The following is a 25,933-nucleotide window of genomic DNA, read 5'->3' on the forward strand; positions in this document are numbered from 1 at the left end:
TCCCTGAAATGAACCAGGATATTAATTAAAATCTGTAATTGCAGAGCTCCCTGAGCCAGTAATGATAGGATGTGTGAGTGTTTCTCTGTGATTCCTGTTAATCAAGAGGAGAGCCAAAGAAACAATATGCTAATCACAAAAGTGAAGATTCCTGAGTACATAATGATTGATGAGGACCCAACTGTCATTGATTATCACCGGGAGTTTCACACACAACGGGCTTTTGTGCCTTTCAAAATCTGCCTGAAACAGAAAACCCACGAATCCTCTCAGTCTGGGCGCTGAGGGAGGGATAGGGATTTGTCTGCCATAATTGCAGGGAGGTTTGGTAACAGGAGGGTGTGAGCTTCTATCTGGGCACCTGCAAATCTTGAATTCCTGCCATTGCTACTGGTTGACCAAAACAAAACCTGCCTGCCAGAGAGCCTGGCTGGTAACAGCTTTACCTTAACTCATGTAGGTGATCCTCTGTCTGGTTCCATCAAAACCCTCCTCGATGGAGCCGATCATGGTTCAGCAGAGTCCCCATAATAAAAAGTGCACTCCTTGCTGCTCCTGAAGGGACACACATTCTAGTGCTTCCTATTCAACTGAAGGATTGCACCCAATTTTTGAGGTTTAAATAACTACCTGAGCATTCATGAAGGTGTAGCTGCAGGGCTGGGCTCTGCCCCACTTGTGACTAGAGAGACAAGGACTCATCGTCTGACCCAGCATTTTGGCAGGTGCTCAGCACCGTGTGCTTCATGACAGCACCGTCCCCAGGCCATGAGTAAGGAGTAACCAATGAAAAGGAAACCAGGAAGTAATTGTCACTGTTTTTAGGAAAATGTCTCCAGGAGAGCAGCTGGAGGTGACCTTTTAACCTGATAGAAGCAGCCTTGGCTGAAATCCCGCTGTGGTGAATCCCTAGCCTGTACAGGGCTGTGGGGTTTCACTGGGGACTGCCAGGTGAGCAGGGGCTGCAGAGCTGTGTCATCTCCTGAGGGTTGTTCTTCCTTCCCAGGGATGCAGAGCTGCAGAAAAAATCACCTGACCCAACTCTGTAGGAGCTGCTGGTGCCTGTGCAGGGTGGTGGATCCTGTCCTGGGTTATCTGAGGCTCTCCTAATCTGTCTGTTAATTCTCTCATTCTGTTTCTGCTTCTGGTTTGAGATGTATTTGTTGAGCAAGCAGTAAATCTGTCACTCCAGCAAGCGCTTAATTGAGCTATTCAGTCCCGGGAAGTCTTTGTTTCCTTTCAGAAGATAAACAAACACATATACCAACATATTTCTTCTTCCTTCCCTCCTCCATTCATCTTTTTTTCAAACTAAACATTTCCAGGCAGTGGTATGTTTCGTCCATTTAGCATTCCTTGCTGGATGTGAATGCCTATGGCAGAGCACAGGGTGGGAGCAGATCCCCTCGCTGCTCCCTTCCTGCTCTGTGCACACCAGGGTTGCTAGGGACAGGGGTGGTGGTGGTGGTGGAGGAGGGAGTGTGTGCATCGGAGCAGCCCTAGGCATTGTTTGAGGATAACGGGAGAGGAAACACAGGGTGGGTGTAAATTCTTGGGTCTCCTCTGGTTCCATCCAGCTTGGTCGTAGCCTGAAACTGGGACCAAGGCTGTTCACTAAGGCAGTTTCTGCGGGAGGAACCGGCTCCCACAGCCCTCGCTCAGGACTGTCCTGTTTGGGCACATCCTGTGTGCTCTGCCCAGCCCTGGGCTGTGTGTGGTGCTGAGCTCTGCCCCGGGAACCTGTTGGTGATGGATCCGGATGTCAGGCTCTGGGACCAGCTCGTCCTGCTGCTCACATGCCAGCATGGAGCTATCAGAGCTCCAGCTGGGACCTGGAACCAGCCCACAGACCTTTAAAAACAGAAACAAAAATCCCCAACACAACAAAAAAGCAGAATTTTCTTCTCTTGCTGCTAATTAGATCAATAAGGATCTTAGTCACCAGTTACTGCAAGAGGCAGTTGGGCAGTAATTAAGCACGTGCTGGCTGGGAATGGACACTTCTCCTGCCCTGGATTCCCAGGAGCCCAGGACTAGCCTGGGGCTGTAGCTGGGCCGGCAGCACAAAGCAGCTCCTGCAGCACAGTGGGTTCTTTTCCCAACCTTAATCCCCGCACAATCCTCGGGCCGCCTGTGATGCTGCAGAGGGGAGTGTGGAGGGGAGAGGCTGCAGGTGATGGATTGCTATATTTAGCTCTTTGCTCTGAGGAGAAGGTTGTGGAGAGGTGAGAGCTGGCTGGGATGGAGCAGGATGGTGCTGGTTCACCTGGGACCCCCTGACTGAGCCTATATCACTCCTCTCACTCCACTTAAAGGCAGTTTGTGGTGCCCTGAGCGTGCCCATCCCAGAGCGTTGGCTGCTGCTCGCCCATACTGAGATCTACCACATCAGGCCAGTTGGAGACTGACACTATTTGCTGTTACAATAATTTTCAGTGTCAAATATTGTACTGTTGAGCTCACGAGACTGGCTCTAATGCTGGTTGGGGCTTTGAAGTAAATTGCAGTTTCATCAGTTACAGGATAAATCGCTTAATGGAATTTCCCACATGTTTTAAAATTAAGTTTATGTTCTCCTAAAAGAATGTCAGGCTCGTTGCTGTGATGGAGGATCACTCTCAGTTTACCAGACATTTAAACTTCTTTCTTTGTAGCTGGAAGTCCAGCTCCTGCTGTCTGGGCTTTTCGGAGAGGGGCTGAGCAGGGTCTCACCTGAGCTGTGTGTGGCACATCAGGAAGCACGAGGAGGTGTCCAACACTCACAGCTCAAATCCCAACTGATCTAAATTCCAAAGTAGCTCAGGCTGCTAACAGGGAGTTGAGACCCACTTCCAGGATATGTTTTGCTCTGATGAGGGACCTCTCTGATCCCTCTGTTTTGAGCATGGCTGAAATCTTCCATTCCTGCAGAATGACACCCCAGCCTGGGGATTGGGCTCCTGTGTGAAGGGTTGCTGGGGGATTTTAGAGAAGGTCTGATGAATGCAGAGTGAACCTGAGAGAGAGAAATCTTGCTCCAAGTGAAGATCTCCGTGTTGCCAACCAACAACCATCACCTCATAATGAAGAAATGAAAATAAGTTAACTAGCTATTACTGTGGGAGTTTTGGTGCCATGGGAGCAAGGGGAAGCTGTTTGTGCTGGGTTTTGTTCAGTTTGAGCGTGGATGAAGTGCTCATGCTGGGCAGTGCTACTGATGGCTGCAAAACAGGATGTGCTGGGGGACAGGGGTTGAGGGGGCCCCAGGGTGACCCATAGGTGTGAGGGGCAGTGCCCAGAAGCAGCATGGAGGTAAGGGGAATGAGGGATCAGGCCCCAAAGAACATGGAACATCCTGCTGCAGGCTGTCATGGGGAGAGCAGAATAGCTGAGCCAACAGGGCCTTGGGGCTTTGATTCAATTATCAATTGCTCCGATTTAAAAATCAGAGGCAACTTTTAAAACTTTTCAAACAAAGCCAGGCTGCCCTTGGCTCTGGATCCGATCCTGTCTGGAGGCACACAGAGGAATTGTCAGAATTCAGACAGGGGTTTTCAGGCAATTGATCCGGAGTGGCAGCGCTGGCTGGCTCAGAGCAGGCAGGGAGCTCAGATATGCTGATGCATTCAGATGGTTGCTGGATTTGTCCTTGGCTTTTGGGCTGGAATCAGGGACTGAAGGGGATGTAGGGGGTGAATGGGATGCAGGGGATGCAGGAATCACTGCGGCAGTGCTGGTTAAGGTGTCAGTCCTAGCTGAGGTGTCAGTCCTGGCTAAAGCCTCAGTCCTGCTTTTCCAGTTTGATGTATTTGACAGTTTTTGTTTCCCACACAACCCGTAGCTGGGCAGGAGCTGCAGCTGTGACGCGGTGAGCTGACGAGGGAGGTGCTAGAAATACCTCCCCTCAGCTGCTCTAGTGGTGTATTCACAGTGCACACGGTGGATGTGCCATTTCAGGGTCATTAAATGACTGCTCTGCACCCAACACACCCGGCATGAACCAGGGTATTTCTGACAGTGATGGTGCCTCCCCATGGTGGAGAACAGGTGGAATAACTGATCTGCCCATCCTGCTCGCCAAGCTCCTCAGTCGTTCCTTTGCTGGGTGAGCTGACCTGCCCCCACAATGTGTGGCTGTAGTGACCATCCTGGAGTCTCTGGTGAAAGCCTTGGAGCAGTGGGCTGCAGGAGGGCTCAGAAACGCCCCAGCCCAGCTCTCACTCGCTACTGTGGAACTTCTGACAATCTGAATTCAACGCCTGGCTGAGGTTAATCAAGCAATGTCAGTCATGTTGCCTTCTTTAATCCCCTTTTGCATGCACTTTGCAATTATCAAGCATGACTCCACAGGTAATGATTGTAAGGCAGTGGGGCAGTGCTGGGATTCAGGGAGCAGAAAGCCCAGCCTGAACTCAGGACTTGCTTCCCATATGAATTTTCTGTCCCTAAAAGGCCCCCAGATTTGTGCTTTCAGACTCCCACGGCAGTGTGGATCTCACGGTGCAGGCATTATCTGCTTTTAGCTGCCTGCACAAGCTGTTTCCAGCAACAGCCTGAGCACAGGTCCCTTTGGGCTCGTCTACGTGACGTTTCAGATGTGCTACAGGATCTTGTAGACTCACTCTCCAGCACAGACTCCAAGCTGACTCTGCTCTTCCCAGGATGCTAATGAGTGCCAAAATCTCACAGCTTTTCCTTCAGAACAAAAAAACATCAAAATGTTTTAAGGGGGGATCCCCAAGTGAGGACTTGGGAAGGGAGCAGTGCAATTCTGGTGTGAGCAGTGCTCCCCTAAAATCCTGGGAGTCATCAGGCTGTGTGATGGGAACATGTTGGCTGGATGTCTTTGGATGAGACCTGGCCTGGCCCCTGTGGAGCTGTGAGCCCCAGCCAGGCTGAGGGTCTCCCCGAGGGGCTCCCCAGAGCCAGGGCTGGTTGTGCCTTGTGCCATCAGATCCCTATCCTCCTGAGAGCCAGGAAGATGCTGGGAAACAAATACCTTTAGCTACCTCTGAGGGCACCTCTTCCCTTTTTTAACTTCCACATCACTGTTTTGTGCACTCCAGAGTGGAGCTGGGATGTGCTGGGGACAGGAACTCAGATCTTCTGGGGCTCAGATGTGCAGGGGCTTATTTGGGGGGGGGGCAGTGGGTGCTGAGGACAGCATGTACCAGCCAGCCCTGCCGGGATTCCTGTGTGCTCTGCTCCACGTGTTGGGGCTTTTCCATCATCCCCAGTGCTCTCCCCAGTGCTTTCATAACAGTTCCAGCCAAGCATCAATATTTAAAAAGACTGCAAGTGCTCATTTCCAGAGCTCCCTGGTGCAGGCAGCGCCGTTCAGCCAAGCGTAGCCCTGCATAGAAAACTTCTGCTGGGCTCTCCGCCCTTCCTTTTCCTAGGGATGGATTTGACTCCTATTATGTATATCCTGAAACGAGGATACCAGAAAACATACATTAGGCCAATAACCATATCATAAATATGTATTTGCACTGGAGCGGGCAAATTTATCTGTTGAATGATTTTTTTAAAACAAAATAAATTCACGGGATAAATTATTCAATGATTAATATTTGACCAGGCACAGTGTATGCAGAGTTACCTTAATTTGTTTGTGGGCCAGAGCTGCCTCGTGAATGTGCAGCATTCGTGCAGGATTTTTACAGCTGTTAAATATTAAGGGCCTCTTGGTCATGTGCACGGGGGCCCCATAAATCATTTTGGCTCTGTAAAGGGGCCTTGAAACGCAAGTAAATCACACTGCTGCTTGTTTTATGGCACCCGTATGCAGCAAGAGAGATATAAAAAGGCTTAATGTGTAAATGAGGATCTGACTCCACTGGTTTGGGATTTGTGATACTTTCCCAATGACAAACTCCCTGCAATAAGCGGGAGCGTGGCCAGAGGCAGCATGTGCCGTGGTAGAGCAGCTCCCTGCCCTGTCCCATGGGCTGGCAGGGTTCCGTGGTTCTCTCTGACACTGCCCCCATCTGTGTCCTTGCCCCAGCCCTCCGAGGCACTCACTGCCCACCACAGGGTGACCCCAGTCCCAGCAGCTGTGCTGGGAGGACAGGATAGCCCAGGGCAGCTCTCACAGTGATGAGGTGTCTCAGTTCAGCTCATCCTTTGGTCATTGAACCATGATTGAACTGTAATCAAACATGAGCTTCTGTCCCAGATACTGGTAATGCTTCTTTTAATTTTATTTTTGCTTAATATGTAAGAGAAATCCATTAAACTCAGCGAAATCCATAGGCTGGCAGTGTGGAAACTGTCTGAGCCAAGCTGTCACTGTGATATCATAACTAGAGCAAATGGCTTTTGATTTGGTGATGGCAACGAGACAGACCTTTAGCTGTAAATTATTCATGTACAGGACTAATACAGCAAACATTACAGACCATGCCAAAATACTACTTGGATATTTGCTATGCTTGACTGCGATGTAGACGAACGATTCCTTTGTCGTCGGCAGTAGTTGGTGAATCACTGATCTTCAGCTACTGCTTATCACAGCACAAATGCAAGTACCCATGAAATGAAATTTCACTGGATTAATTAAATATTTTGTGTTACAGATTAATCTCCCACGTTGAATAAGAGTTTGTTTTATTTTTTGAAGGCAGTAGGTTGAACTTTGGGAGTGAAATATAATATTAAGCCCCAGAGAGTGGATAAATCCTGCTAAGCCGAGCACTCAGCCATGAGAATCCCAGACCCTGGGAGCCGGCGCCTTCCCAGGTGGAAAAGGGGCTTCCTCCTGGCACAAAGTTGCTGAGCTGCTCCCTCCTTTCTGTGGAGGGCCCAGCTGTACCTACTGCACCCTGATGGGTCAGTCCTGGCTCCCCATGGGGTTCTGCTGCTATTCCTGTTCCCCCAGTCCTGGGATCACCCTGTGCCACTCCTGCTGCACTGGGACCCTCCTGCCCCTCCTGGGGCCGACCTTGCCTGGCTGTCAGCTGGGATGAGCCGTGAGTGTGGCACTGTGATGTGTGTGCAGTATATTCCACATTAATTCAGGTCCAACAGCTCCCATTAGGAATTACTGGATCTGCCGCTTCTTCTTGTGGCTGGGCAGCAAAGACGTCAGGAATATCAGCTCCCTGAGGAAGCAGGACATACCTTTGGCTGGATTCAGGCTGCCTGGAAGCAGCTTTATAAGGGTGCAAAGCCACCAGGGACAGGTCAGGAGGGAGCCCTGTGGTGACTCAGGCCTGAGCAGCTCTCAGGGAGCTGGGAGTGGTGTAAGCAGAAGCTCTTCTCACACAATCACTACTGAGCTGAACCTGAAACATTTAGACTCTCTCACCTGAGCAGTGATGCTGAAATGAGGCTGCTGCAGTTCACAGAGAGGGGGGCAGCCCCTGCCACCCCAAGGCTGCACCGTGTCCGTGTCCAAGCTCCTCTGAGTTCCAGTGCAGCCTAAAGAGCTCGGAGAACTAGATTTGGATCTCACAGCTGGTCAATAAATAATGACCATAAAACACTAAAACAAGCATCTTGACCAGCAGGTCACGCATGCATTTGGACTGCAATTTATCTTTCCTGAGCAAAAGAACTGGGCTGCAGCATTTTGTTTTCATCAGATAAAGCTGAAATAAAGCAATAGGTGAGACCTGAACAGCCAGTCCCTATGTCAGCATCAGTGCTGGATGCAAACGGAAATAACTCCCAAAAACGAGCCCTAGACCATTTCCTTATGGCTGGGAATTGACTTGAAATGGAGAGGACTGAGGGAGGTCTTTTAATCCACGGGCTGCTGAGGTTTCCTCCCCCTCCCCACCAGAGAAACCCCCTGTGCCATGCTGGGGGTGCTCAGTCTGTCAGGACATGGCGAGGAAGGACCTTGTTGGGTTCTGTTTTCTTGTGCTGCGGAGCTCCCTGATGCGTTAATAAGCCTCTTCCTTGATCAAATTACTTTGTTTCTGTAGCTGATTTGAAGGCAAAAGGGCCCAGGAGGGTGCAGGAGGGAAGGGAGAAGGGAAACGTCTCAAGTAATTAGAGTGATTACAGCAGCTGAACACTCTGCTTCCCTAAACTGTGCTGTTTCCTTGGGAGGCTTTTGTTGTGTAAGGGCTGCAGCAGCAGGGAGGTACATGGGCAGGGGGCTGGGAGTCCTTCCTGGAGAAGCCAGGCTGGGGCATGGCCTGGCCCAGTAACATTCCTTGGATGTTACTAGATGACACCCACGAATCCACCTTTTGTACTTTTAATTTTATGTGTGTGAATCACAGAATCATTTAGGTTGGAAAAGACCTCCAGGATCATCAAGTCCAATCTGTGACCCATCACCACCTTGTCAGCCAGACCAGAGCACTGAGTGCCAGTCATTCCCTAGGCAGCCCCTTCCAATGCCTGACAAACTTTCTGAGAAGAAATTATTCCTGAAATTCTTTCAGAATGACTTTGCAGGTGGCACCTCACAGGGTTGGTGGGGCTGGAAGGGGAGTGTGCAGACTGCCAGGGCGAGGCTCCCATGTCTCCCACCCTTGGCCTTGTGCCTCACCTGCCTGAAAGTGCTGGAAGTTCTGCATTCAGTCACTCCAGAAATACATTACAAGCACTTCTGATGAAACAGAAAAAGAGGAACAGAAATCAGAAAAACACGAATGGGATGTTCAGTTAACTCCTTGGCTCCACCAGGCAGATGGAGGCAACCCTGGCTGCTCTTCCAGGGCTGCTCTGGAACCTCCATCCCGTGGCTTCAGCGCCATGGGGGTGAACTGACCGTTGTGTATTCCTGTTGGTGTCATGTAATCCTGCTCCTGTCCCATCTCCTGCAGATGGAGGTTTCCTCTGCAACACTCACAGGTCACCTTGTGCCAACAGAGGAGTTGCCCAAGGGGCCAGAGCCAGGTCAGTGCTCCCCACGACCTGTTACTGCTCCATCAGTACTCTGTGCTATACTGAGGAGCAATTGCTACTCCAGATGGGGAAGCCTGACATACCAACCCTCAAATTAACTTGTGTGTATAGTTTTTTTCCCCTCTGAAGTTTTCTTTAGATTCAGCCAGCCTTCACAATCTGCCTCATTAGCTCCGGGGTAGCTGTGAGACGCAGTGATTTCTGAAGCAATGAAGTGTGTGTGAGGTGAGGAGCACGAGGCTGCAGCTGCAGCTGGTGGGCTCTTTTGAAGTCTTTTCCAGTCAGCAGAAATGCTCACATTATTTCCAGAGGGATTAGGATCACGTCTGTACATAGCTGAGAGCTTACTTAAATTTTCAACATTTCTTCTAGGTCAAAGGACAGTTAGTCCAATTTTTCCATGTTTGATGCATTCCCACATTACAGCATGTAGAAAACTCCTTCCATTATTATTCTTTTGAATACATCTGTAATGCTCTGAGACTTCCTGTGACTACCACAGAGGTGCTGGTCTAATAATCATTGAGATTTTCTGCATTCCTCTGGAGAAGTTTAATAGGAATCTATAATATCTCTACAGATTTTTGCGTTCTCCTTTAGAAAAATATGGAAGAAAATATCAAATAATCTGTCAGATTTAGCAGGGGGGAAAAAAAGTATTTTCTTCTTCTGTAACTGCAAGGCAGAGCTGGAGGTTAGTTAACCCAAACCAGTTTAGTTTATTTTCCCCAAACCTATCCAACCTAGTGTTGGACAGGGTCAGATGGGCCTCAGATGGGCAACACAATCTGCCCAACTCCAAAAAATCAACTTATCCTCTGGACTCATTAGGGAAAAGTCTTTCAATACCTGGTTGAAAACCCTTCCCACAGGACATGTGTGCAACTTCTGCTGTTTGATACTGAGGAATGGCATTGCTGCAGGGTTGGTCGGGTGGTCCCAAGGCTGGGGACAGCCTAGGACCCCACAATCCCACTGGCCCCTCTGCGCCCACCTCCCCCTCACGTCACAGAGAGAGATTTATCTGGTCTGGTGTGTTCCACAAGTCCCCTCTGTCACTGAGAGTGGATGCTGTGCTGTGTTTTCCATCTCTAAATGTCACTAATTCCAGACTTCTCTTGGATTTTCTCCTGTGGATCCTCTTCACTGATGTTCTGATTCATTTTTTGGAATTGCTTGCCCCTTTTCTCAGAGCACTTTCTGTGAAGTTGGAAGCTATGGGGCACATTTGACTTTGGCTGGTTTCTACTTTTGTTCTTTTTATACATTGCAAAAATAGAACGAGATGGGTTTTTCACTGATGCTACACAGGATGAGAGCACTCAGAGCCAGTGCCCTCCAGAGCCTTGCGTGCAACGGAGGACGAGCCCAGCCACAGTGGTGCTGTCCCTGCCACACCTCAGCATGCTCCTCACCCCCTCAAAACCCCCTCCATGGAAGGGAAAAGCTTGTGATCTCAGAGCATTTAGGATTGCCCAGGCGTGGGTAACTTAATTGATCTTGAAACCAGTGCTGAAAACGGTTGGAATAAAGTAGCGTCTGGAGGGTCTCCCACTGCCTGCGTTTATTTGATGCAAAAGTGCTTTGCTCTAGATGCTAAATCAGATAAACCAAACCATTCATTTCTGAAAGTTCAATTCACCACTTAGAGGATAGAAAATAAACCAAGCTAAGCCACAGCAACACTGAACAACGAGATACAGGGTTTAAGGCAAAGCCCACTGTGCCTGGGAATGTTTCTCACATAAATCAAATTTATCTCTGTAGAGCAGAAGCCCAGTTTATGAGGTTCAGACAGGGAAAAAATAAGAAAACTTCCAGAGAGAGTGTCTTAAATAGCTCATAAAAAATGAGCATCTGCCCCTATGGAAAGGGATATCTGATAGTCCCACAAATGTGACAACCCCAATGCAAAATGCCAGCACCATCCGTGCTCCTGCTGTGCGGTCAGACCATCCCTGCTTTCTTCTGGCAGCAGCTCTCTTGGTCATGCTTCAAATAATTAAAAAACAACAGCTTTTCAGGGCTTCCTTACCCCACAGCCCCTCACTCTCTGGGTTTCTGTGTAGCTGCAGTGTTCTCTCACCCTGGTGGGAACAGGAGCCAGTGAGGATGAGCAGCCTGGGTGGCTGATGAGCCACCACCCTACACACACTGCTCCGTGTCACAGCTCTGGGCTGGCACTGCTATCCTGCACCACAATCCATTGCTGGGTCTGCCAGCACCACGCAGGGCTCTTCCTCAGGGTATGTTTGTGAAGGATGCAGCTGGTTCAGGACTAGTACAAATGCAGGGCTGCAGCAAAGAACACGAATTGTTTGTTAGTGCCCATTGTCGTGGTGAAATGTCACCATCCTCCTGAGTGATAAAAAAGCAGGGAATGCTCAGCAGGACTGCTGGGCAGCTTCTGTAGCCAACTGTGCTTGTAGAATCATAGAATCCCACAATGGTTTGGGTTGGAAGAGACCTTAAAGCTCATCTTGTTCCACCCCCTGTCATGCGCAGGGACATCTTCCACTATCCCAGGTTGCTCTAAGCCCCAACCAACCTGTCCTTGAACACTTCCAGGGATGGGGCAGCCACAGCTTCTCTGGGCAACCTGTGCCAGGGCCTCACCACCCTCACAGGGAAGGTTTTCTTCTTAGTATCTGATCTATCCCTGTCCTCCATCAGTTTAAGTCCATTCCCCCTTGTCCTGTCACTCCATACCCTTTTCTCCACTCATCTTGTAAGGTCCTTTTGGGTATGGAAGGCTGCTAATTCCTGGTAACTAGGGAAGTGGTGTGCGCCTTCATTTGGGGATGAATCCTTAGGGTGGAGGAACAGTGCCTTGGGTCTACAGGGAAAAGCGCCACATCTACTTGGTTTTTGAACACTTCCAGGAATGGTGACTCCAGCACTCCCTGGACAGCCCAATATGCAATCTGAACCTCCCCTGGTGCAACTTGAGTCTGTTTCCTCTTGTCCTATCTCTCTTTGCCTGTGAGAAGAGGGTGACCCCCACCTCGCTACAGCCTCCTAATTAGGAGATCAGTAATGGCTTTAAGCAGGAAAGAGGAAAGTGATGTCCAAAGTAATTGTTTTCATAAGAAACTTTTTCAGCTGGATCTCTCAGCAGAGCCATCTCTGGCTGCTTTGCTGCTCTCACCCCTCTCGCTGTGCCTGGTCCAGGTGCACCAGCCATGGTCCATCTCCCTCCATAATAACGACATTCATCATGTCACTGTTTCCCATCCAGAAAGCAGCTGTTCCTCTCAGCTCTGCTGGTGCCAGCAAGGCCTGGGGGACAATGCAGGCACATGGGGCTAAACGAGGCAGAGAAGAAATGCCACTAATAAACTCATTGTGGGCTGATGAGTCCAGGCTGCTCCTGCAGCGTCTCCATTGTCTGTGCAGGTGTTCTCAGTGGTGCTTCTCAAGTGGGTTTGGCTGGTCCGAATGGGAGCAACTCCTCTCCAGGTCCTTGGGTACTGCTGGAAGAGCTACAGGAGCCACCATGGAAGAGCTGATCTCCTCCAACTCCCACCCTTCACATGGTGTCCAACATGGGCACTGAGATTTGCCATGGGGAGAGGCTGGAGACCCCTTCTTGGGTTTTCCTTTCCCAGGAGGCAGCAGGGGCTGGCAGCTGATCCTCTCCTCCCTGGGAGGCTGTTCGGCCATCCCATGAGCTGTAAGGGTGAGCTGCAGGGCTGTATTAACTCACCTTTAGTAATCTTGGGTTTAAATTCAAAGAATCTCCTCCCACCACCACCACCCCTTTTCAATAACGTCACTTCAGTTGTGCGTTATAACAGCTTCCTGCCTGTTAGCTTAATTATTGATTTATAGCCCAGTTACACAGCTTAGTTATGGTTTACAGCATTATAACCCCCCTGCTGTGAATGTGGGAAGGGAAGGGAAAGGACTGGTAAAGCAGAAAGACAAGAAGTTGGAAACCCAAAGGAGAACTGAACTGCAGAGCCCAGCGGAGAGCTGACAGAGGAGCCCCTGTGAACATCTCCTGGGAAGGGTGACTTTTGGGAACAGCACCTGGAGCAGAGACAAAGGGACAAGGGGAGGATACTCCAAGAATAGCAAATCACTTGATACTGAAAGTAAAAGATGAGAGGGAGGAAACTGGAGTGACTGCAAGAACAGAACAAATGAGAGGTGAAAGGGGAGAATTTGTCCATGTGACAATGGCAAGGATAATTGCACACAGAGGCCACTGACAGGATCCAAGGAGAGACAGATTTATATATAGGATATATTTATGTATGAGGACCAGGTGGGAAATAAACGGGAAGAGAGTATGTGATTAAATAATCAGGAGAAAAAAGTAAAACTTGGGTCTTTCAAAAGGAGAGCTGGGTTTGCTCCAACTGTAACCACAGTAAAATGCCGTGAGAAGACAGCAGAACTGTAGATGGATTTAAAAAATATCTTAGTTGGTTGAAACCAGCGCTGTTAGCAGAAACTCCTCATTTAAGAATTAGTTATCTCTCTGCCTGGGGATTTTTCTGCTTGACATCATAAAATAGCTTGTCAAGCTGGTGAATGTCTGAGCGTCGACATTGAGTGACAGACTCGCTGTCTTTGAGCGCTGGTCTCGTCAGTGCCTTGTGCCTCTGAGAGTTCTATCCCTGTTGGATTTGCCTGCTCCACCAGCTTTGCAGGAAATATCCAGCCTGTTGCCTAATGCTGTACAGTTATTTAGGTCATTTGATTTTTATGTCAAAGTAGCTCTGTCAGGATTTGGGGCCATTGCCATAAAGCCAGTCGAACTAAAGACAAACCAACTGCTCTCCCCAATAAACCCATTCCAAACAGTGTTTCCTGTCCCCAGGGGTATATCATAGAATCAGAGCATCGCAGAGTCAGAGAAAGCGTTGAACAGGATCTTAAAGATCATCTACTTCCAGCTTGTTAAAATATGAGTAATATCAGAACTGCCATTTTGTCAGGTTTTACAGGTGAAGCCCCAAGAAGTCCCTGAAATTCTTTGTCTCGGCCCTTATCTCTAACTTTTCTAAATCTACAGCTCCTAGTTTTGTTGTACCTGTCAAAAAGGCAGAAGAAAATCAGGAATCAGGTTCCTGTTACTCTTTTTCACTCTGTTTCCTGAGATTTCTTTGCATTGACGTCATTTGTGGTGGGGGTAAAGGGGAACATGCAATTTATTCTACATTATGTTCAGGGTAATGACAAGTCTTAAAATAGCTCTCAATTAGCAATTGATTGCAATTAATTGGAACAACATAGGCTGACATGATAACTTCGGATCTCCAGAGCATTTTTGAGTTCATGAGCTCTAATTTTCAAAAATTCAAAAATTGTGGCTCCCACATTAGCACAACCATCTGTCAGCAGTTTAAAATACAGATCTTACAGAAGCAGGAGCAATCCACACTTTGGCTTGGCTAATTAAAACAGGTGTCCAAAATGGGGCTCAAGTTTAATCTAAACTGGGGTTTACTTACAGATATGGAAATACCTATATATTGCCCAGAGACGTTATGGACTCCCCATCCCTGGAAGTGTCCGAGGCCAGGTTGGACGGGGCTTGGAGCAGCCTGGTCTAGTGGAAGGTGTTCTTGCCCATGGCAGAGGTGTGATTCTGTGATTCTATTTTTCTATATATATATATATAAATATATATATGTATCAAGGTCTTTCCTACTAGCTCAGAACTGTGTGCAGTCATGGACACAACACCTCTGAGTGACCAGGCTGGGGAAGCTGCCATGGCTTTGTGTTTGGGTGTTCAAGCTTTGCTGACACTCATCTCCTCTCATGCTAGATTTCTTGGCTCTTGCAGGCAAGGAGCCTTCAGCAATGCTCATGTGGATAATGCCAAAATTAGGACCCTATGAGGAGACGTGGTTTTTGATTATTCAGACTAATTTGGTTGTACTTGTGCTTTAATTAAAGGATGATTGGAATTTCTTTCTTCATAAATATCGTGAACACGTCAGTACAAAACAGCAGTGGGGCTTCAATCCGTGATCAGCCTGCATCACTTCCTTGGATTCTGGCTGCCAGTTTGCTGCCTGAGAGAGGGTTTCATGCCTTTTGGTGCAGCTCTTAGCCCATGCCATGGGTTACTCTTGGGGATTGTCCAGAGAGGACAAGGAAAGCCCTTGCACCTTAACCCAGACTGGTTTGATTCCATCAGACTTCACTTTCAAGTTCTTGAGCATAAATTTTAAGTAACAGAAGATAAAAGGAAAGGCTGTATTAAGATAAGGTACTGTATTAAGATAATACATCATTAATAAATAAATATTCAGAAGAGTCTTAAATTTGAGGGATCAAAACTGGACTTGAAGAAGGAAGGTGCCAGTAGTGGCAGCTATTAATTCTCTGTGCACCAAATTTACAAGAGTTAGAGATGTTTGGCAGGACAAAAAGAGTGAACACTGTGGATGGAAGAAAATTTGGATATCAAGTTTTCATATCAGTGTCATTTTCCCAGAGAAAAATACACTTAAATGCCTCAGTCCTGATGGCCAGATATTGTTTCTAGTCAGAGTACTGGGAAAGGAGAGCACAAGGAAGGAGCACTGAATTACTCCTGGAGTTACTATTTTTTATATTGAAATGCTGAATGCTCAGACCTCTCCAGCCTTTCCTACAAACCAAGCTGGTCATTTTACTGTACTTCTTCGGTCAAAGTCCTTGCTAAATCATCAATGGAAAATACTAGTGAGAATTGGAAGAGCATTTCTCAGCCCTACCCCTGCTTCAGCCTGACCAAAGATTTCCTTAGTGGATGAGAACTAAAAGACAGGAAGGCAGATGGATCTGGGCTGTGCAGGTCAGAATGGTTTCAGTGCTCACAGAGAAGGATTTGGTTAAGCAGACAGCTATGGCCAGGCTGATAAAGAGCTTTAAGAAGAGGATTGATTTGAAGAGACCATAATCAGAAACAATTAAAAGTTGACAGATGACCTGAATTAATGATGGAGACACTTGCTGAGCTATCACCACACATCTTCACAGTAAGAGGCAGAACAGTTTCTTGAACATGGCAGTGACTCACTTAAGGGTGAGACATGCTGAGCCATGGGGCCTCCTGCTGCCCCCCGACCCCAAAATCTGCACAGGCTCCATCAGACCTGCCAAGGAGGCTGCCTGAAGACCCTCTTCATGTGTTGTGCTGTTTGGAGAGTGCAGAGCAGGACAACCACCACATCCCCTGGGAAGGATGCAGCTAAGGCCAGGCTGCTCCTGTGGCCACTGTCACCACCTGCCTGCCCAGGTGGGAGACACCTGAGGCTGGAGGGTCCTCTCAGGACCCTAACATTGGCTGGTTTAGACAAGTGATGAGTAGCCTAGGTCCAGGCGGTGTCTCCAGGTGAGCCAGCACAGGGGACGCCAGTAGAGTCAAAAATTACCCAGCAAAGTGGTGCCCAAAAGAATAAAATAACTGTGGAAGGAGTTTTCTGCTCTAAAAATCTCTTGTTATGAAGTGCAAGGAGTCGTCTGTATGACTTGGGGTACACCACAGCTTTCAGAAACAGTCTGACAACGTCCATGACCACGTTGACCAATTTCTCCCAACACTTTCTGTGTCTCACCACACTGCTGCTCACACTTCTGGCTTCTCTTTCCGCTCCGAATTTTAACTTCATCACATGTTACTTTGAGAAAGAGCCATATATAAATATTTTGGCTCATTTAAAATGCCTTCTGGTATTTTAACACCAGGTCTCTTATTTTTCTCCACCATTTGGGGAACTTATTTTTATTTCCAAACAAATTTGATACTCTTGCAGAAGTTCATTTCCTGAATTGAGTTTTTTAGGAAACATTGCAGGAGTGTTGGTAAAATGACAATGTGCTGGGCTCCTGTGCCTGTGCTGCTGGAGACTTTGCACAAAAAAGAGAGACCGTGGGTGAACAAGGACAGTTCTGGGGTTTATATTGGGTTGGCAAGTTCAGAACATATAAGTGGAAAAAGCTTTGAAATAGAAAATTGAAATTTGTAGACTGGGCTAGGAAGAAACCAGGAATCTATGGGAAGCCGCTCAAGTCCATGGCAGCACCGCAGCTGCCCCAAGTAGGGTAAAAAATTCTATGAGCTTGCTAAGGGGGCTGAAACAGCTGTGGATTCTGCCAGTTCCCTTCCTCCCCTAATCCTGGCTTTGAACATATGGGAGGGTTCAAACCAAAGGCGTTACTGCCAAGTCCTTCCCTGTTTTTCTTTTTAACTGAAATTTTACTGAAGATACTTGATCCTAAATACGAATAAATCCACACTCTGTCCATCCTGCTGCCAGCGTGGATCCTGGAGCCCATTACTGCCTGGCATTTGTCATTGTTCCTCAGCTTTACCTTGGTAATTTTATTTAGACAGGGACATTTTCTTCTGATAAATCTGGCTCGATTACCATGTCAGAATGTATTTATTAAAACAGCAATTAGAGCTTGGTCTCTCATCAATCACAACACCTTTAATTCCTGCATGGATGCAAACCCGTTGGAGGTGTTGGGCTCGCATGAGTGCGTGATCTAAATCAAATTGTCACCTCACCAACGTTCCCTTATCCTGGGCCCCAGAGGCAATCCAGTTTTGATTTGCCATATGAATAATGGGTGACATTTTTAAAAGCTTCCACACTTCATTTTTTGGTGTTGAAAGGTGAATACTGGCTTCACAAGGCTGGAAACAAAGGTGAGCTTGGAGGTGAGGGCACTGGCCCCTCATACATGCAAGTGATGGGACACCAGTGGGACAGAGAGCTGGCCAAGAGGTGTCCCCACAGGCTGGGAATCACACTGTTCCCACCTACCAGAGCTCCTGCCTGGGCAGTGTGGTTAATTATCACCCAAATGGGGACCAGGTGCTGCAATAGCCCCAGCAGAAGAGATTAAGTGTGGAGGAGACACCAAAGCCCCAGGACAGGGCAGAGGTAAAAGTCATGGGACAGGAAAGGAGAAAACAAATGTGAAACAGAAATAAGAAATCAAAACCAACCTCAAAGCCCTAAAGCAGAAGCAGCTGGAAGAAGAACAAAAGGTGAAAGGACAATGTAAGTAGACAAGATTGGACTGGGAATAGGAGGAAAAATGGCTTAAATGATGGTCACAGACTGGAAAGTTGGTACAGCCACACATGTGAAGGTAGTGAGTGTTTGGATACAGAAATTATCCCTGCCTGCCTCAAAGCCAGCCATCAGACAATACCCCAGCTCTGTGCCCTGCCTGGGAACGTGGACCCTTTCCAGCCATGACTCCTGCTGGACGCTCCTGGGATGGTGTGACACTGTTCCTGAAGCAGGCCACAGACTTCAGGAAAAAGGGCTTTGAAAACTGAAGAAACTGAATAAAAAGAATATAGTTCTGAGAATGAGGTCATCTGCCTGTGAGGTCAGAGTTATGTGAGAGCACAGTCCTCATTCCACTGCATGTTCTCCCACACCAGGGACTTCCAGTCCAAATTCAGTATGCAAAAAAATAAAAATTTTGAAATTTTCTGTAAAATGTTAATTTGTAACATTTGTTCTGAAATATCACACCACTGTACTTCTATTGGTCTGAAGTGTTATAACAGAAAATTAGCTATATGTGGTGTGATATTAAAGTTGTAACACAGATGTCAAAATGCAAGGAGGTGTTGTCATGATCTGGCTGAGCACATACCCAGTGTAAATGCAGTCAAGGTCCCTGTGCTCCTTTAGAATATTTCAATTTCAAGACAGCAGCATTTACCAGTGACAAAATGCCCAAGAAGTGTTCAACCCTTCATCCTGTGCCTGTCAGAGGTGTCACATGTGTGGCTGTGCTCCCGCTGTGCTCCCAGGTGGCCTGGAGAGCAGTGGGAGATAATTTCTATCCAGGGCAGCAGCTGGATAATTTGTTTGGTATTAAATCAGGGAGGATCCAGTGCTGGGGAAAGGGAGAGGCTGAGACCAGACTAAGATCTGGATGCAGCTACTTGGTCAAACAGGACTTGGTTGGGAGTTACCTGTGAGTGGCATTTACATTTGAATAGTAAGAAACTCCCTGTTAGCCTTTTTCTGGGTGAACTAACTCAAAAACCTCCTTCCTAAAGTCCCTTGGAGTGGAGGTGGGGGGCGGGGGGGAGGTATCCCAGCCTGCTGTGGCACTAGGTTTTGGGGCACTTTCAGACACATCAAGGTGTTTCTGCAGCCCCCCTGCTCTCGGGGGGTCACCATCAGGGGGCAGGGTGATAGAAGGATGGGAGTGGGGGAGCCCTTCCCTGAGACCCCCGGGGCCATCAGCGCTGGGCTGTTCATGCCAGGATCAGCATTCCCAAATTTAAACACCTCCATATCTGAAGTGGGCTTGGCTGGGGTAGGGTCTGTGCCATCTCTCACCATAAAACTCCTTGTTAACTTTGGTTTTAAGGTCCTGTGCTAATCTTGGTTTATATCCCACTCCTCTCTGCTTCTCTGTTTTCTAACAGCAGCTGTCCACTGCATGGAGATTTCCTGTTCCTTCCTTGTGATGTGTTTGTTGGGAAGGAGGGGGAGAAGGGGGAAACGGGATGGCTGATGGTTTGTGTGTCAATTATACATCATAAGCTTTGCTGCTGCTTCAGAAGCTTCTAATAATAATAATTATAATTAGGGCACTGGGAGAGAAATGTGTTGAGATCAGGGAGGAAAGTAGGAAAGCCAGGCCAGAATTAATTAGCCACTTTTATCTAAGAATCTCAAAGCATTTAGACATTAATTAATGAATTCGATGGTTAAATGAGCACGATGCTCGGTTTGTGCCGGAGTCGTGGCCAGGCTCAGGCTCAGCACCTCTCCTTGCCCATCCCTGGGTCCTGCAGGGTGAATGCTGCTGCAGGTGCTTGTCTCTCACTGCAAAACACAGAGAAATAGTTCTTTTTTTCCTTTTGGTTCTGTCTGTCACCCTGAAAGCACTCAAATCTGGGGTGAGGAGACCCATCCTGGGTAGATATACACTGTTGGGAGCTGTGCAAATCCCCCAGCCCAGGAGATGCACATCCCCTGCACACTGAACACTGATGGCTTCCCATAGGGAACAAATGTTTTCTGCTGACCCAGACCCAAACACAGTGAAATCTCCCACCTGTGGCACTGAGATTATTCCTGGGGCTCCAGCAAAACTGTTTATTTCATGGCAAAATGGTGCCCAAAGGAAAAAATTGACGCTGGCAGAGGTTTTTCTCTAATCAAAAGGCTCCTGCTGGGCAGTGTGAGAGAGTGGCCCAGTGTGTGGGGTTTGTGGTTAATAAAAAGAAACCTGTTCACCTCTGCCCCGTGATTTTCTCAGAGTGCAGGAGCAGTTCAGGGTGCAGAAGGAGCTCCCTGGATGGAGCTCTCTCTGCAGCACCAGCATCTTAGCTGGGCTTTCACATTTCCCAGTGGTCTGGAGATCTCTGTGTGCTCAGAGCACCTGCTGCTGGACACAAGCAGTCCCATGAGCCCCCTCCCCACCAGCTGGCCCAGGCCAGCTCACTGAGCACTGGTGCCAGGGGAGGCCTCTGCCCAGGGAGCCTCTCCAAACCCTGTGGCTCTTCCCAGGACCTCACCTCACCTGGGTTCTGCAGTTCTGCCTCATGAATAGATGAGTTTCTGCCTCCCGGTTCACCTGTGGTATGCTCAGGGTTTGTGAATATTCATTAACAGAAATTAGCATCTATTAGGTCTTAATTGACTTATAAAAGCCTTGTTTTGTGATAGTGAAGTATATACTGTAGTTGTGCCTGATGGCAGCTGGTGGGTTCCTCTGCCCAAGCCACCATCCTTGAGCTGGGTCTGGCCAGGACACAGGTGGCTGAATCTCTTCTTCCCCACAGCCCATGGAAGCTGTGGCTGCCCCATCCCTGGAGTTGTTCAAGGCTGGGTTGGAGCAACCTGGTATAATGGAAGGTTTCCCTGCCCAGAGCAGGGGGTTGGAATGAGATGAGCTTTAAGGTCCCTTCCAACCCAAATCATTCTGGGATTGTATGACAGCCGTGAAGGTACAGCTGGAAGAAGCATGCCTGTGACCTGAGCATGTGCTGAACATGGGGGCAGACATACAGAGTTTCACTGGATGATTACAGCAATGTCCTGTGCCACTGCTGGGGCTGATGTTCATTGACTGATGATCAATTTGGGCTGTTTGGGTACTTAAGGCATGTGTTGGAGCTTTGTTCCTTGGCTGGTTGAGCACAGCCCTGTGGGTTTCATGGGCTGTCCTGCTGCTGTGGGATGTGGTTTGGCTGAATGTCCCTGTGAATTGGCTGGGAAGCTGTCAGGAGGGCACCGAGAAGTGCCACGCTCAGAGCTGGCAGTGGGAGGTGGGAGGAGGTTACACCGTGCTAATGGGAACCGACCTGAGCAATAACCTTCTCCCTCCCAGTTAATTTTTCGTTGTTTCTCAGACTTCATTCAGTTTGGTGTGAGGGGTCAGCAGCGAGGGCAGCAGGAGCAATTCACTCCGGTGTTGGGGCAGGCAAGCACCCCCCAAGCTGCTGCCACGAGCTTGGTCCTGCTGTCCACCAGGAAGGAGGGAGACAGTGTCCAGAGGAAAAACATGCTGGGAAAGAGCTTCTGGCAGCACTGCTGCTTGTCAAATGTGGTTCCTCTTTTAGGATTCACTGTTGTCCTTAAATGCACAGAGGCAGCATGGGGAAAATCACTGCTTTACAGGTGAGAAGAGCAGAAGTGCTCACAGGGGGTGAGCAGGAGCTGCTGGGATAGAGACTCTCCCTTCCCACACCAACCTGCTCCCCAGGGCTGGCCACAAAAACACTCACTGCTTCCACCTGATTGATTTTGCCTTCCAAGCAGGGGTGGCTGCTCGCTAGAATCACTCACTCTGTGTCTGGTAAGGGCAGAGCTCCGGAGCCAGCCCTCGCAGGGAGCAGCCATCAGAAAAACCCTCATAGAGCTGGAATGTCGGCTGCAATAAGGAGCTGGAATCCACACAGCTCCTGGAAGTGTTCTCAGAGCATGCATGACTAGGGTTTTACACGGGCTTGGTACATGGTGCCTTTGTCCAAGCCCAGCAAATGATAAAAATCTTCAATTTAGCCATTATTGACTGTTTTAAGACAAGATACAGGACAGAATTGAAGCGAGTCTGTAAATTAGATGTAGCCCCACAGCTCACAGACTGAGAGACTCCTTCATCATTGACAAGGAAGAGAAAGGAGGAGATGAGGAGGCTTGGTGACTTTATTTTTCTGCCTGTTCCTGTAAATTACGTGCTTTGTGTTCCCAGCTGAGAAAAGATGGAGACACAGAAGAGCAGGGCAGTGACTGTCAGTGGCTTTGTAACTACCATGAGCTCACAGGCCCCTTACTCCAGGCTCTACTCCTTGGGCTCAGGAGCTGCAAATCGGCAGTTTTCTTTTTTTTTTCCCCCCTTTTTTGATGGGGGTCTGTGTCTAGAGTGGTGACACCAAACTGTCCTGTTGGCCTCACCTCCCACTGCTCCACTGGAGCTCTGGCAAGGCTGTGACCCTGGCACTGTGTGTCACTGCTGCAAACCACAGGGCAGTGCTGTGGCTCTGACCAGACCATCCCATCCCCTGCCCCTTGTCCCGCTATAAGAGACCCCTCAGCACTGGGGTGTGACTCTGTGGATGGGGCTGCAGTGGGACTCTGGGTCACAGGTGAGACCAGGGCCTGCAGTGCTGCTCTGATGTTGCAAAGCTTAGTGATGCTTCTCTTGGTCTGGATGATGCTACTACTCTGCATGAGCTGGGAATGGTAATTCCGTTTTAGTGGGAAGATGGATGCTTCCAAATGACATTTATCTCCGTGATGACTGTGGTGTGGTCAGGGAGCAGTTGTTAGCGGTGCCAGCTCTCCCCTTTGTCACGGATTACTGCGGCTGGGCAGGGTTCCAGCTGAAAAACAAAAATTCCATCCATGCGCCGCATGAATCAGGAAATAGTTATTGCCCTGGGGTTCCATCACCGAGGTCATGCAAATGAAGGACTGTGTTTCCCCAAAGCCTCTGGTTTGTGTGTGACCAGGCCCTCATGTGTGGGGAGACTGCTCTGGGGGAGGTGGGACATCCACAGTGTTGGGTTTGGGGAGGGCCAGGGAATGCTGGGGTGTGATGCCCACCAGGACGGAGGCTGACAGTGCTGTCTGCACCATCTGGCAGCCCCATCTGGCTCAGCTATTGAGCCTCAGGGAAGAAATGGTGTCTGGAGAAACTGGGTGCTCTGTCAGTGGTCACTCAGGTTAAACATGGATCCTTGAGTGGTGGTTTCTTACTGAGGATCTCAGAAAATTTTCAGACCCACATTGGATATCGAGCAGCACATTCCAGCAGAATGGATGGAGGAGTTCCAGGGTTAATAGGAATCAGCTCCTGCTTGGGACTGGGTGGAGGGTTTGCTGGCAGTTTGTGGTGACGTTCAGGGAATTTCCCTGCAAGGATTCCTGTGGCACCAGCTGCCTGTGTCCATCCCGGCCCCTGCGGTCCCAGCAGGGCTGAGCAGCCCGTCCTGAGTGTGGGTGGGACTCTGGAGCTGTCGGTCACCCCAGGCACTCTCTGTTCCTCTTGCAGGTGAGCCCTCCCGGTGGTCCTCGTCCCACTGCGACTGCTGCTGCAAGAACGGCAAAGGCGACAAGGAGGGCGAGAGCGGCACGTCCTGCAATGAGCTGTCGACGTCAAGCTGCGACAGCCAGTCGGAGGCCAGCTCCCCCCAGGAGACCGTCATCTGCGGCCCCGTCACGCGCCAGACCAACATACAGACTCTGGACCGGCCGGCCAAGAAGGGCCCCGTGCAGCTGCTGCAGCAGTCCGAGATCCGCAGGAAGAGCGACCTGCTCCGGACTCTCACCTCCGGCTCCCGCGAGTCCAACTCCAGCAAGAAAAAAGCAGTGAAGGAGAAGCTCTCCATTGAGGAGGAGCTGGAAAAATGTATCCAGGATTTCCTCAAAATCAAAATCCCAGACAGGTTTCCCGAGAGGAAACACCCCTGGCAATCTGAACTGCTGCGGAAGTACCACCTTTAGGCTCAGGGTGGGGAGAGCACATGACCTTATTACATTAGAGACAGATCCTAATTGATACAAAAATAATTCCCAATAATAATTATTTGTTAGGTCACCAAAACCAAAACACATCTCTAGTACTGCCTAATTTGCCTATTTCACCTTAACATTTCTAGTCATAGGGTAACCATATTTTTTGCAGTCCTGGAAGCACAATGACAAACGCTTTCGTTTGTAAACTCGGAGTCTTACACAAGCTGAAAACCTTAAGGGCACAACCAGCCCCATGCCAAGGGATGGTTGCATGTGGCTGCCAGTGCCGTGGGAGCGTGGCCTGGGAACAGGCAGGTCAGGGGGATATGAGCTCCGTGCCCTTTGTGTCTTCCTCGGAGCTCGTCTGTTTGGAGGGAGGTGCACAGTGCAAAGCCCCAAGCTCTACTGTGGCAGTTTAAGCATGTGTATATATATATATGTGCATATATATATGTGTGTATATATATCTCTGTGTATATATATATGTATATATATCTCTATATATATATATCAATATATATTGCTTAAAGATTTTCTGGCTCTCTCCTCATAACTGCACTTTCTCAGAAAAGAGCATTTTTTAGCTGTCTGTGGATGTTCTGTTTCTTCTCCAGGTCTTTGAGGGCTGAACAGTAGAAATCCATCTCACTGTCTCTCCCCTGCTCCCTCTCCCTGTCCCTACCCCTGCTCTGAGACACTGTAAATGTGTTTCAGTGGAGACCAGGGTGCAGTCTGTGGTTCTTTGTTGCCATCAGCAAAATACTCCCATTTGTTCTGGATGGTCTTGTCCCTCTGTGTCCTCCCCACACCTCTTGTGTTCCTCAAGGCTCTCCAGTGCCAGTGGGTTAAAGGTGTGCTGATCCCAGCTGCAAAGCTGTAGGGCTGGTTCCATGGCTGTGTATGGAGTGGCTGTGCTAGTTCCTGTGGATGCCAGGCACAAGTGCCAGGAGTGTCTATCCCAGCTGGCAGGGACAGAGGGCACTGTGTCCCATCCAGCATGGAAGCACCCACAGAAATCACCCGCCCAGCCAGCCTGGTGGTGCTCTGCGTGTGGGGATCCATTGTTGGAGGAGGGAGCAGGTGTGTGTCGAGAGAAAGTACAACCCCAGGAGGTACCTGTGTTCCATCCCACAGATTCTGTGGTGGGACAACCAGCAAACTGCTCTGTGTGTGCTGTGTCACCCCTGGAGCCGTGGGAAAGGCTGGTCCTGCTCTGACCCACGGGGTGTGGGAGCAAGGGGCAAAGGAGCAGGGGGGTCTGTGGGGTGCAGAAGGGCCAAGGGCAGCTGGGGCCTGAGCGTGGCAGCACAAACTGGAGAGCGTCGATGGGGTTGGCAGGTGGTAAAGGCATGGGATGAGCCAAACCTGGAGCAGGGGAATGCTGGGGGGGGGCTCGGCTCAGGGGACTCAGGCTGCTAGGGAAGGAAACCATGGAGAGTGATGGAAACTTAATTGCTCCAACTAGCCTGTGTTGGCCATATCTGGGAACAAACCAGCTGGAGGATTTGGGATATATTTTTCATTTTCTGAAGGCACAGGAAGAAGATTTTATATGCATAGAAAAAACTACGGACAGTGACAGTGCTGGTAGCACAGAGCACTTGGATTCTGACTTATTTAGCATCCTGCAGGTTCGAGGGCTTCCCCCTACTAAATTCCAGAGGCTGCTGTGGGAGATGCTGTCCTGTCTGCACTGGTTCTCTCTGTGATCCTCGTACAGTTCCAGCAGGATGGAATCTTGTTTCCTTTGGGGTTCCATCGTGCCGGGCTGCACAGAATGGTTTGGTAGAGAACTGCGAGGTCTTTACAAGGTGTGTTTTGGTGAAGATGCACATTTTACCAGCAAAAATAGGAAGCAATACTTGTCCAGAGGGATCCATAAGCATGAGCTGGCTGTGGGGAGGGGGAAACCATTCCAGCAATACATCTCCAGGTTGCTGGAGAACAGGGCTTTGATGTGGCAGCTGGTTATCACCTCTGTAGAGATTGTATATGGAAAAGGTGCCATTCCTGACATCTGGCATACCGTGTTGGTACCAAGGATTGGGAAGGAGAGGCTCTGGGCTGGGAAATGCTCAGTGAGGAAACTCAGAGATTTCCCAGGATTGTGCTTTAGAACAAGTTCAGGTTTT

The 25,933-nt window shown here is 49.0% G+C and overlaps 1 protein-coding gene across 1 annotated transcript in view; it reads left to right on the top strand.

Annotated features, from left to right (window-relative positions):
* KCTD16 (potassium channel tetramerization domain containing 16) overlaps positions 1-25,105 on the top strand; it is a 66,775-nt gene extending 41,670 nt beyond the window's left edge. The window contains exon 3 of the mRNA XM_027902224.1: positions 23,338-25,105. Coding sequence (XP_027758025.1) covers positions 23,338-23,789 — 452 coding nt within the window. The 3' untranslated portion in view covers positions 23,790-25,105. The remainder of the gene's footprint in view (positions 1-23,337) is intronic.
* The last annotated feature ends 828 nt before the right edge of the window (positions 25,106-25,933 follow it).

This window comes from Empidonax traillii, unplaced genomic scaffold (assembly GCF_003031625.1).
Source record: "Empidonax traillii isolate 1590-97213 ecotype Southwest subspecies unplaced genomic scaffold, ASM303162v1 scaffold22:size5013007, whole genome shotgun sequence".
Taxonomy (NCBI): Eukaryota; Metazoa; Chordata; class Aves; order Passeriformes; family Tyrannidae; genus Empidonax; species Empidonax traillii.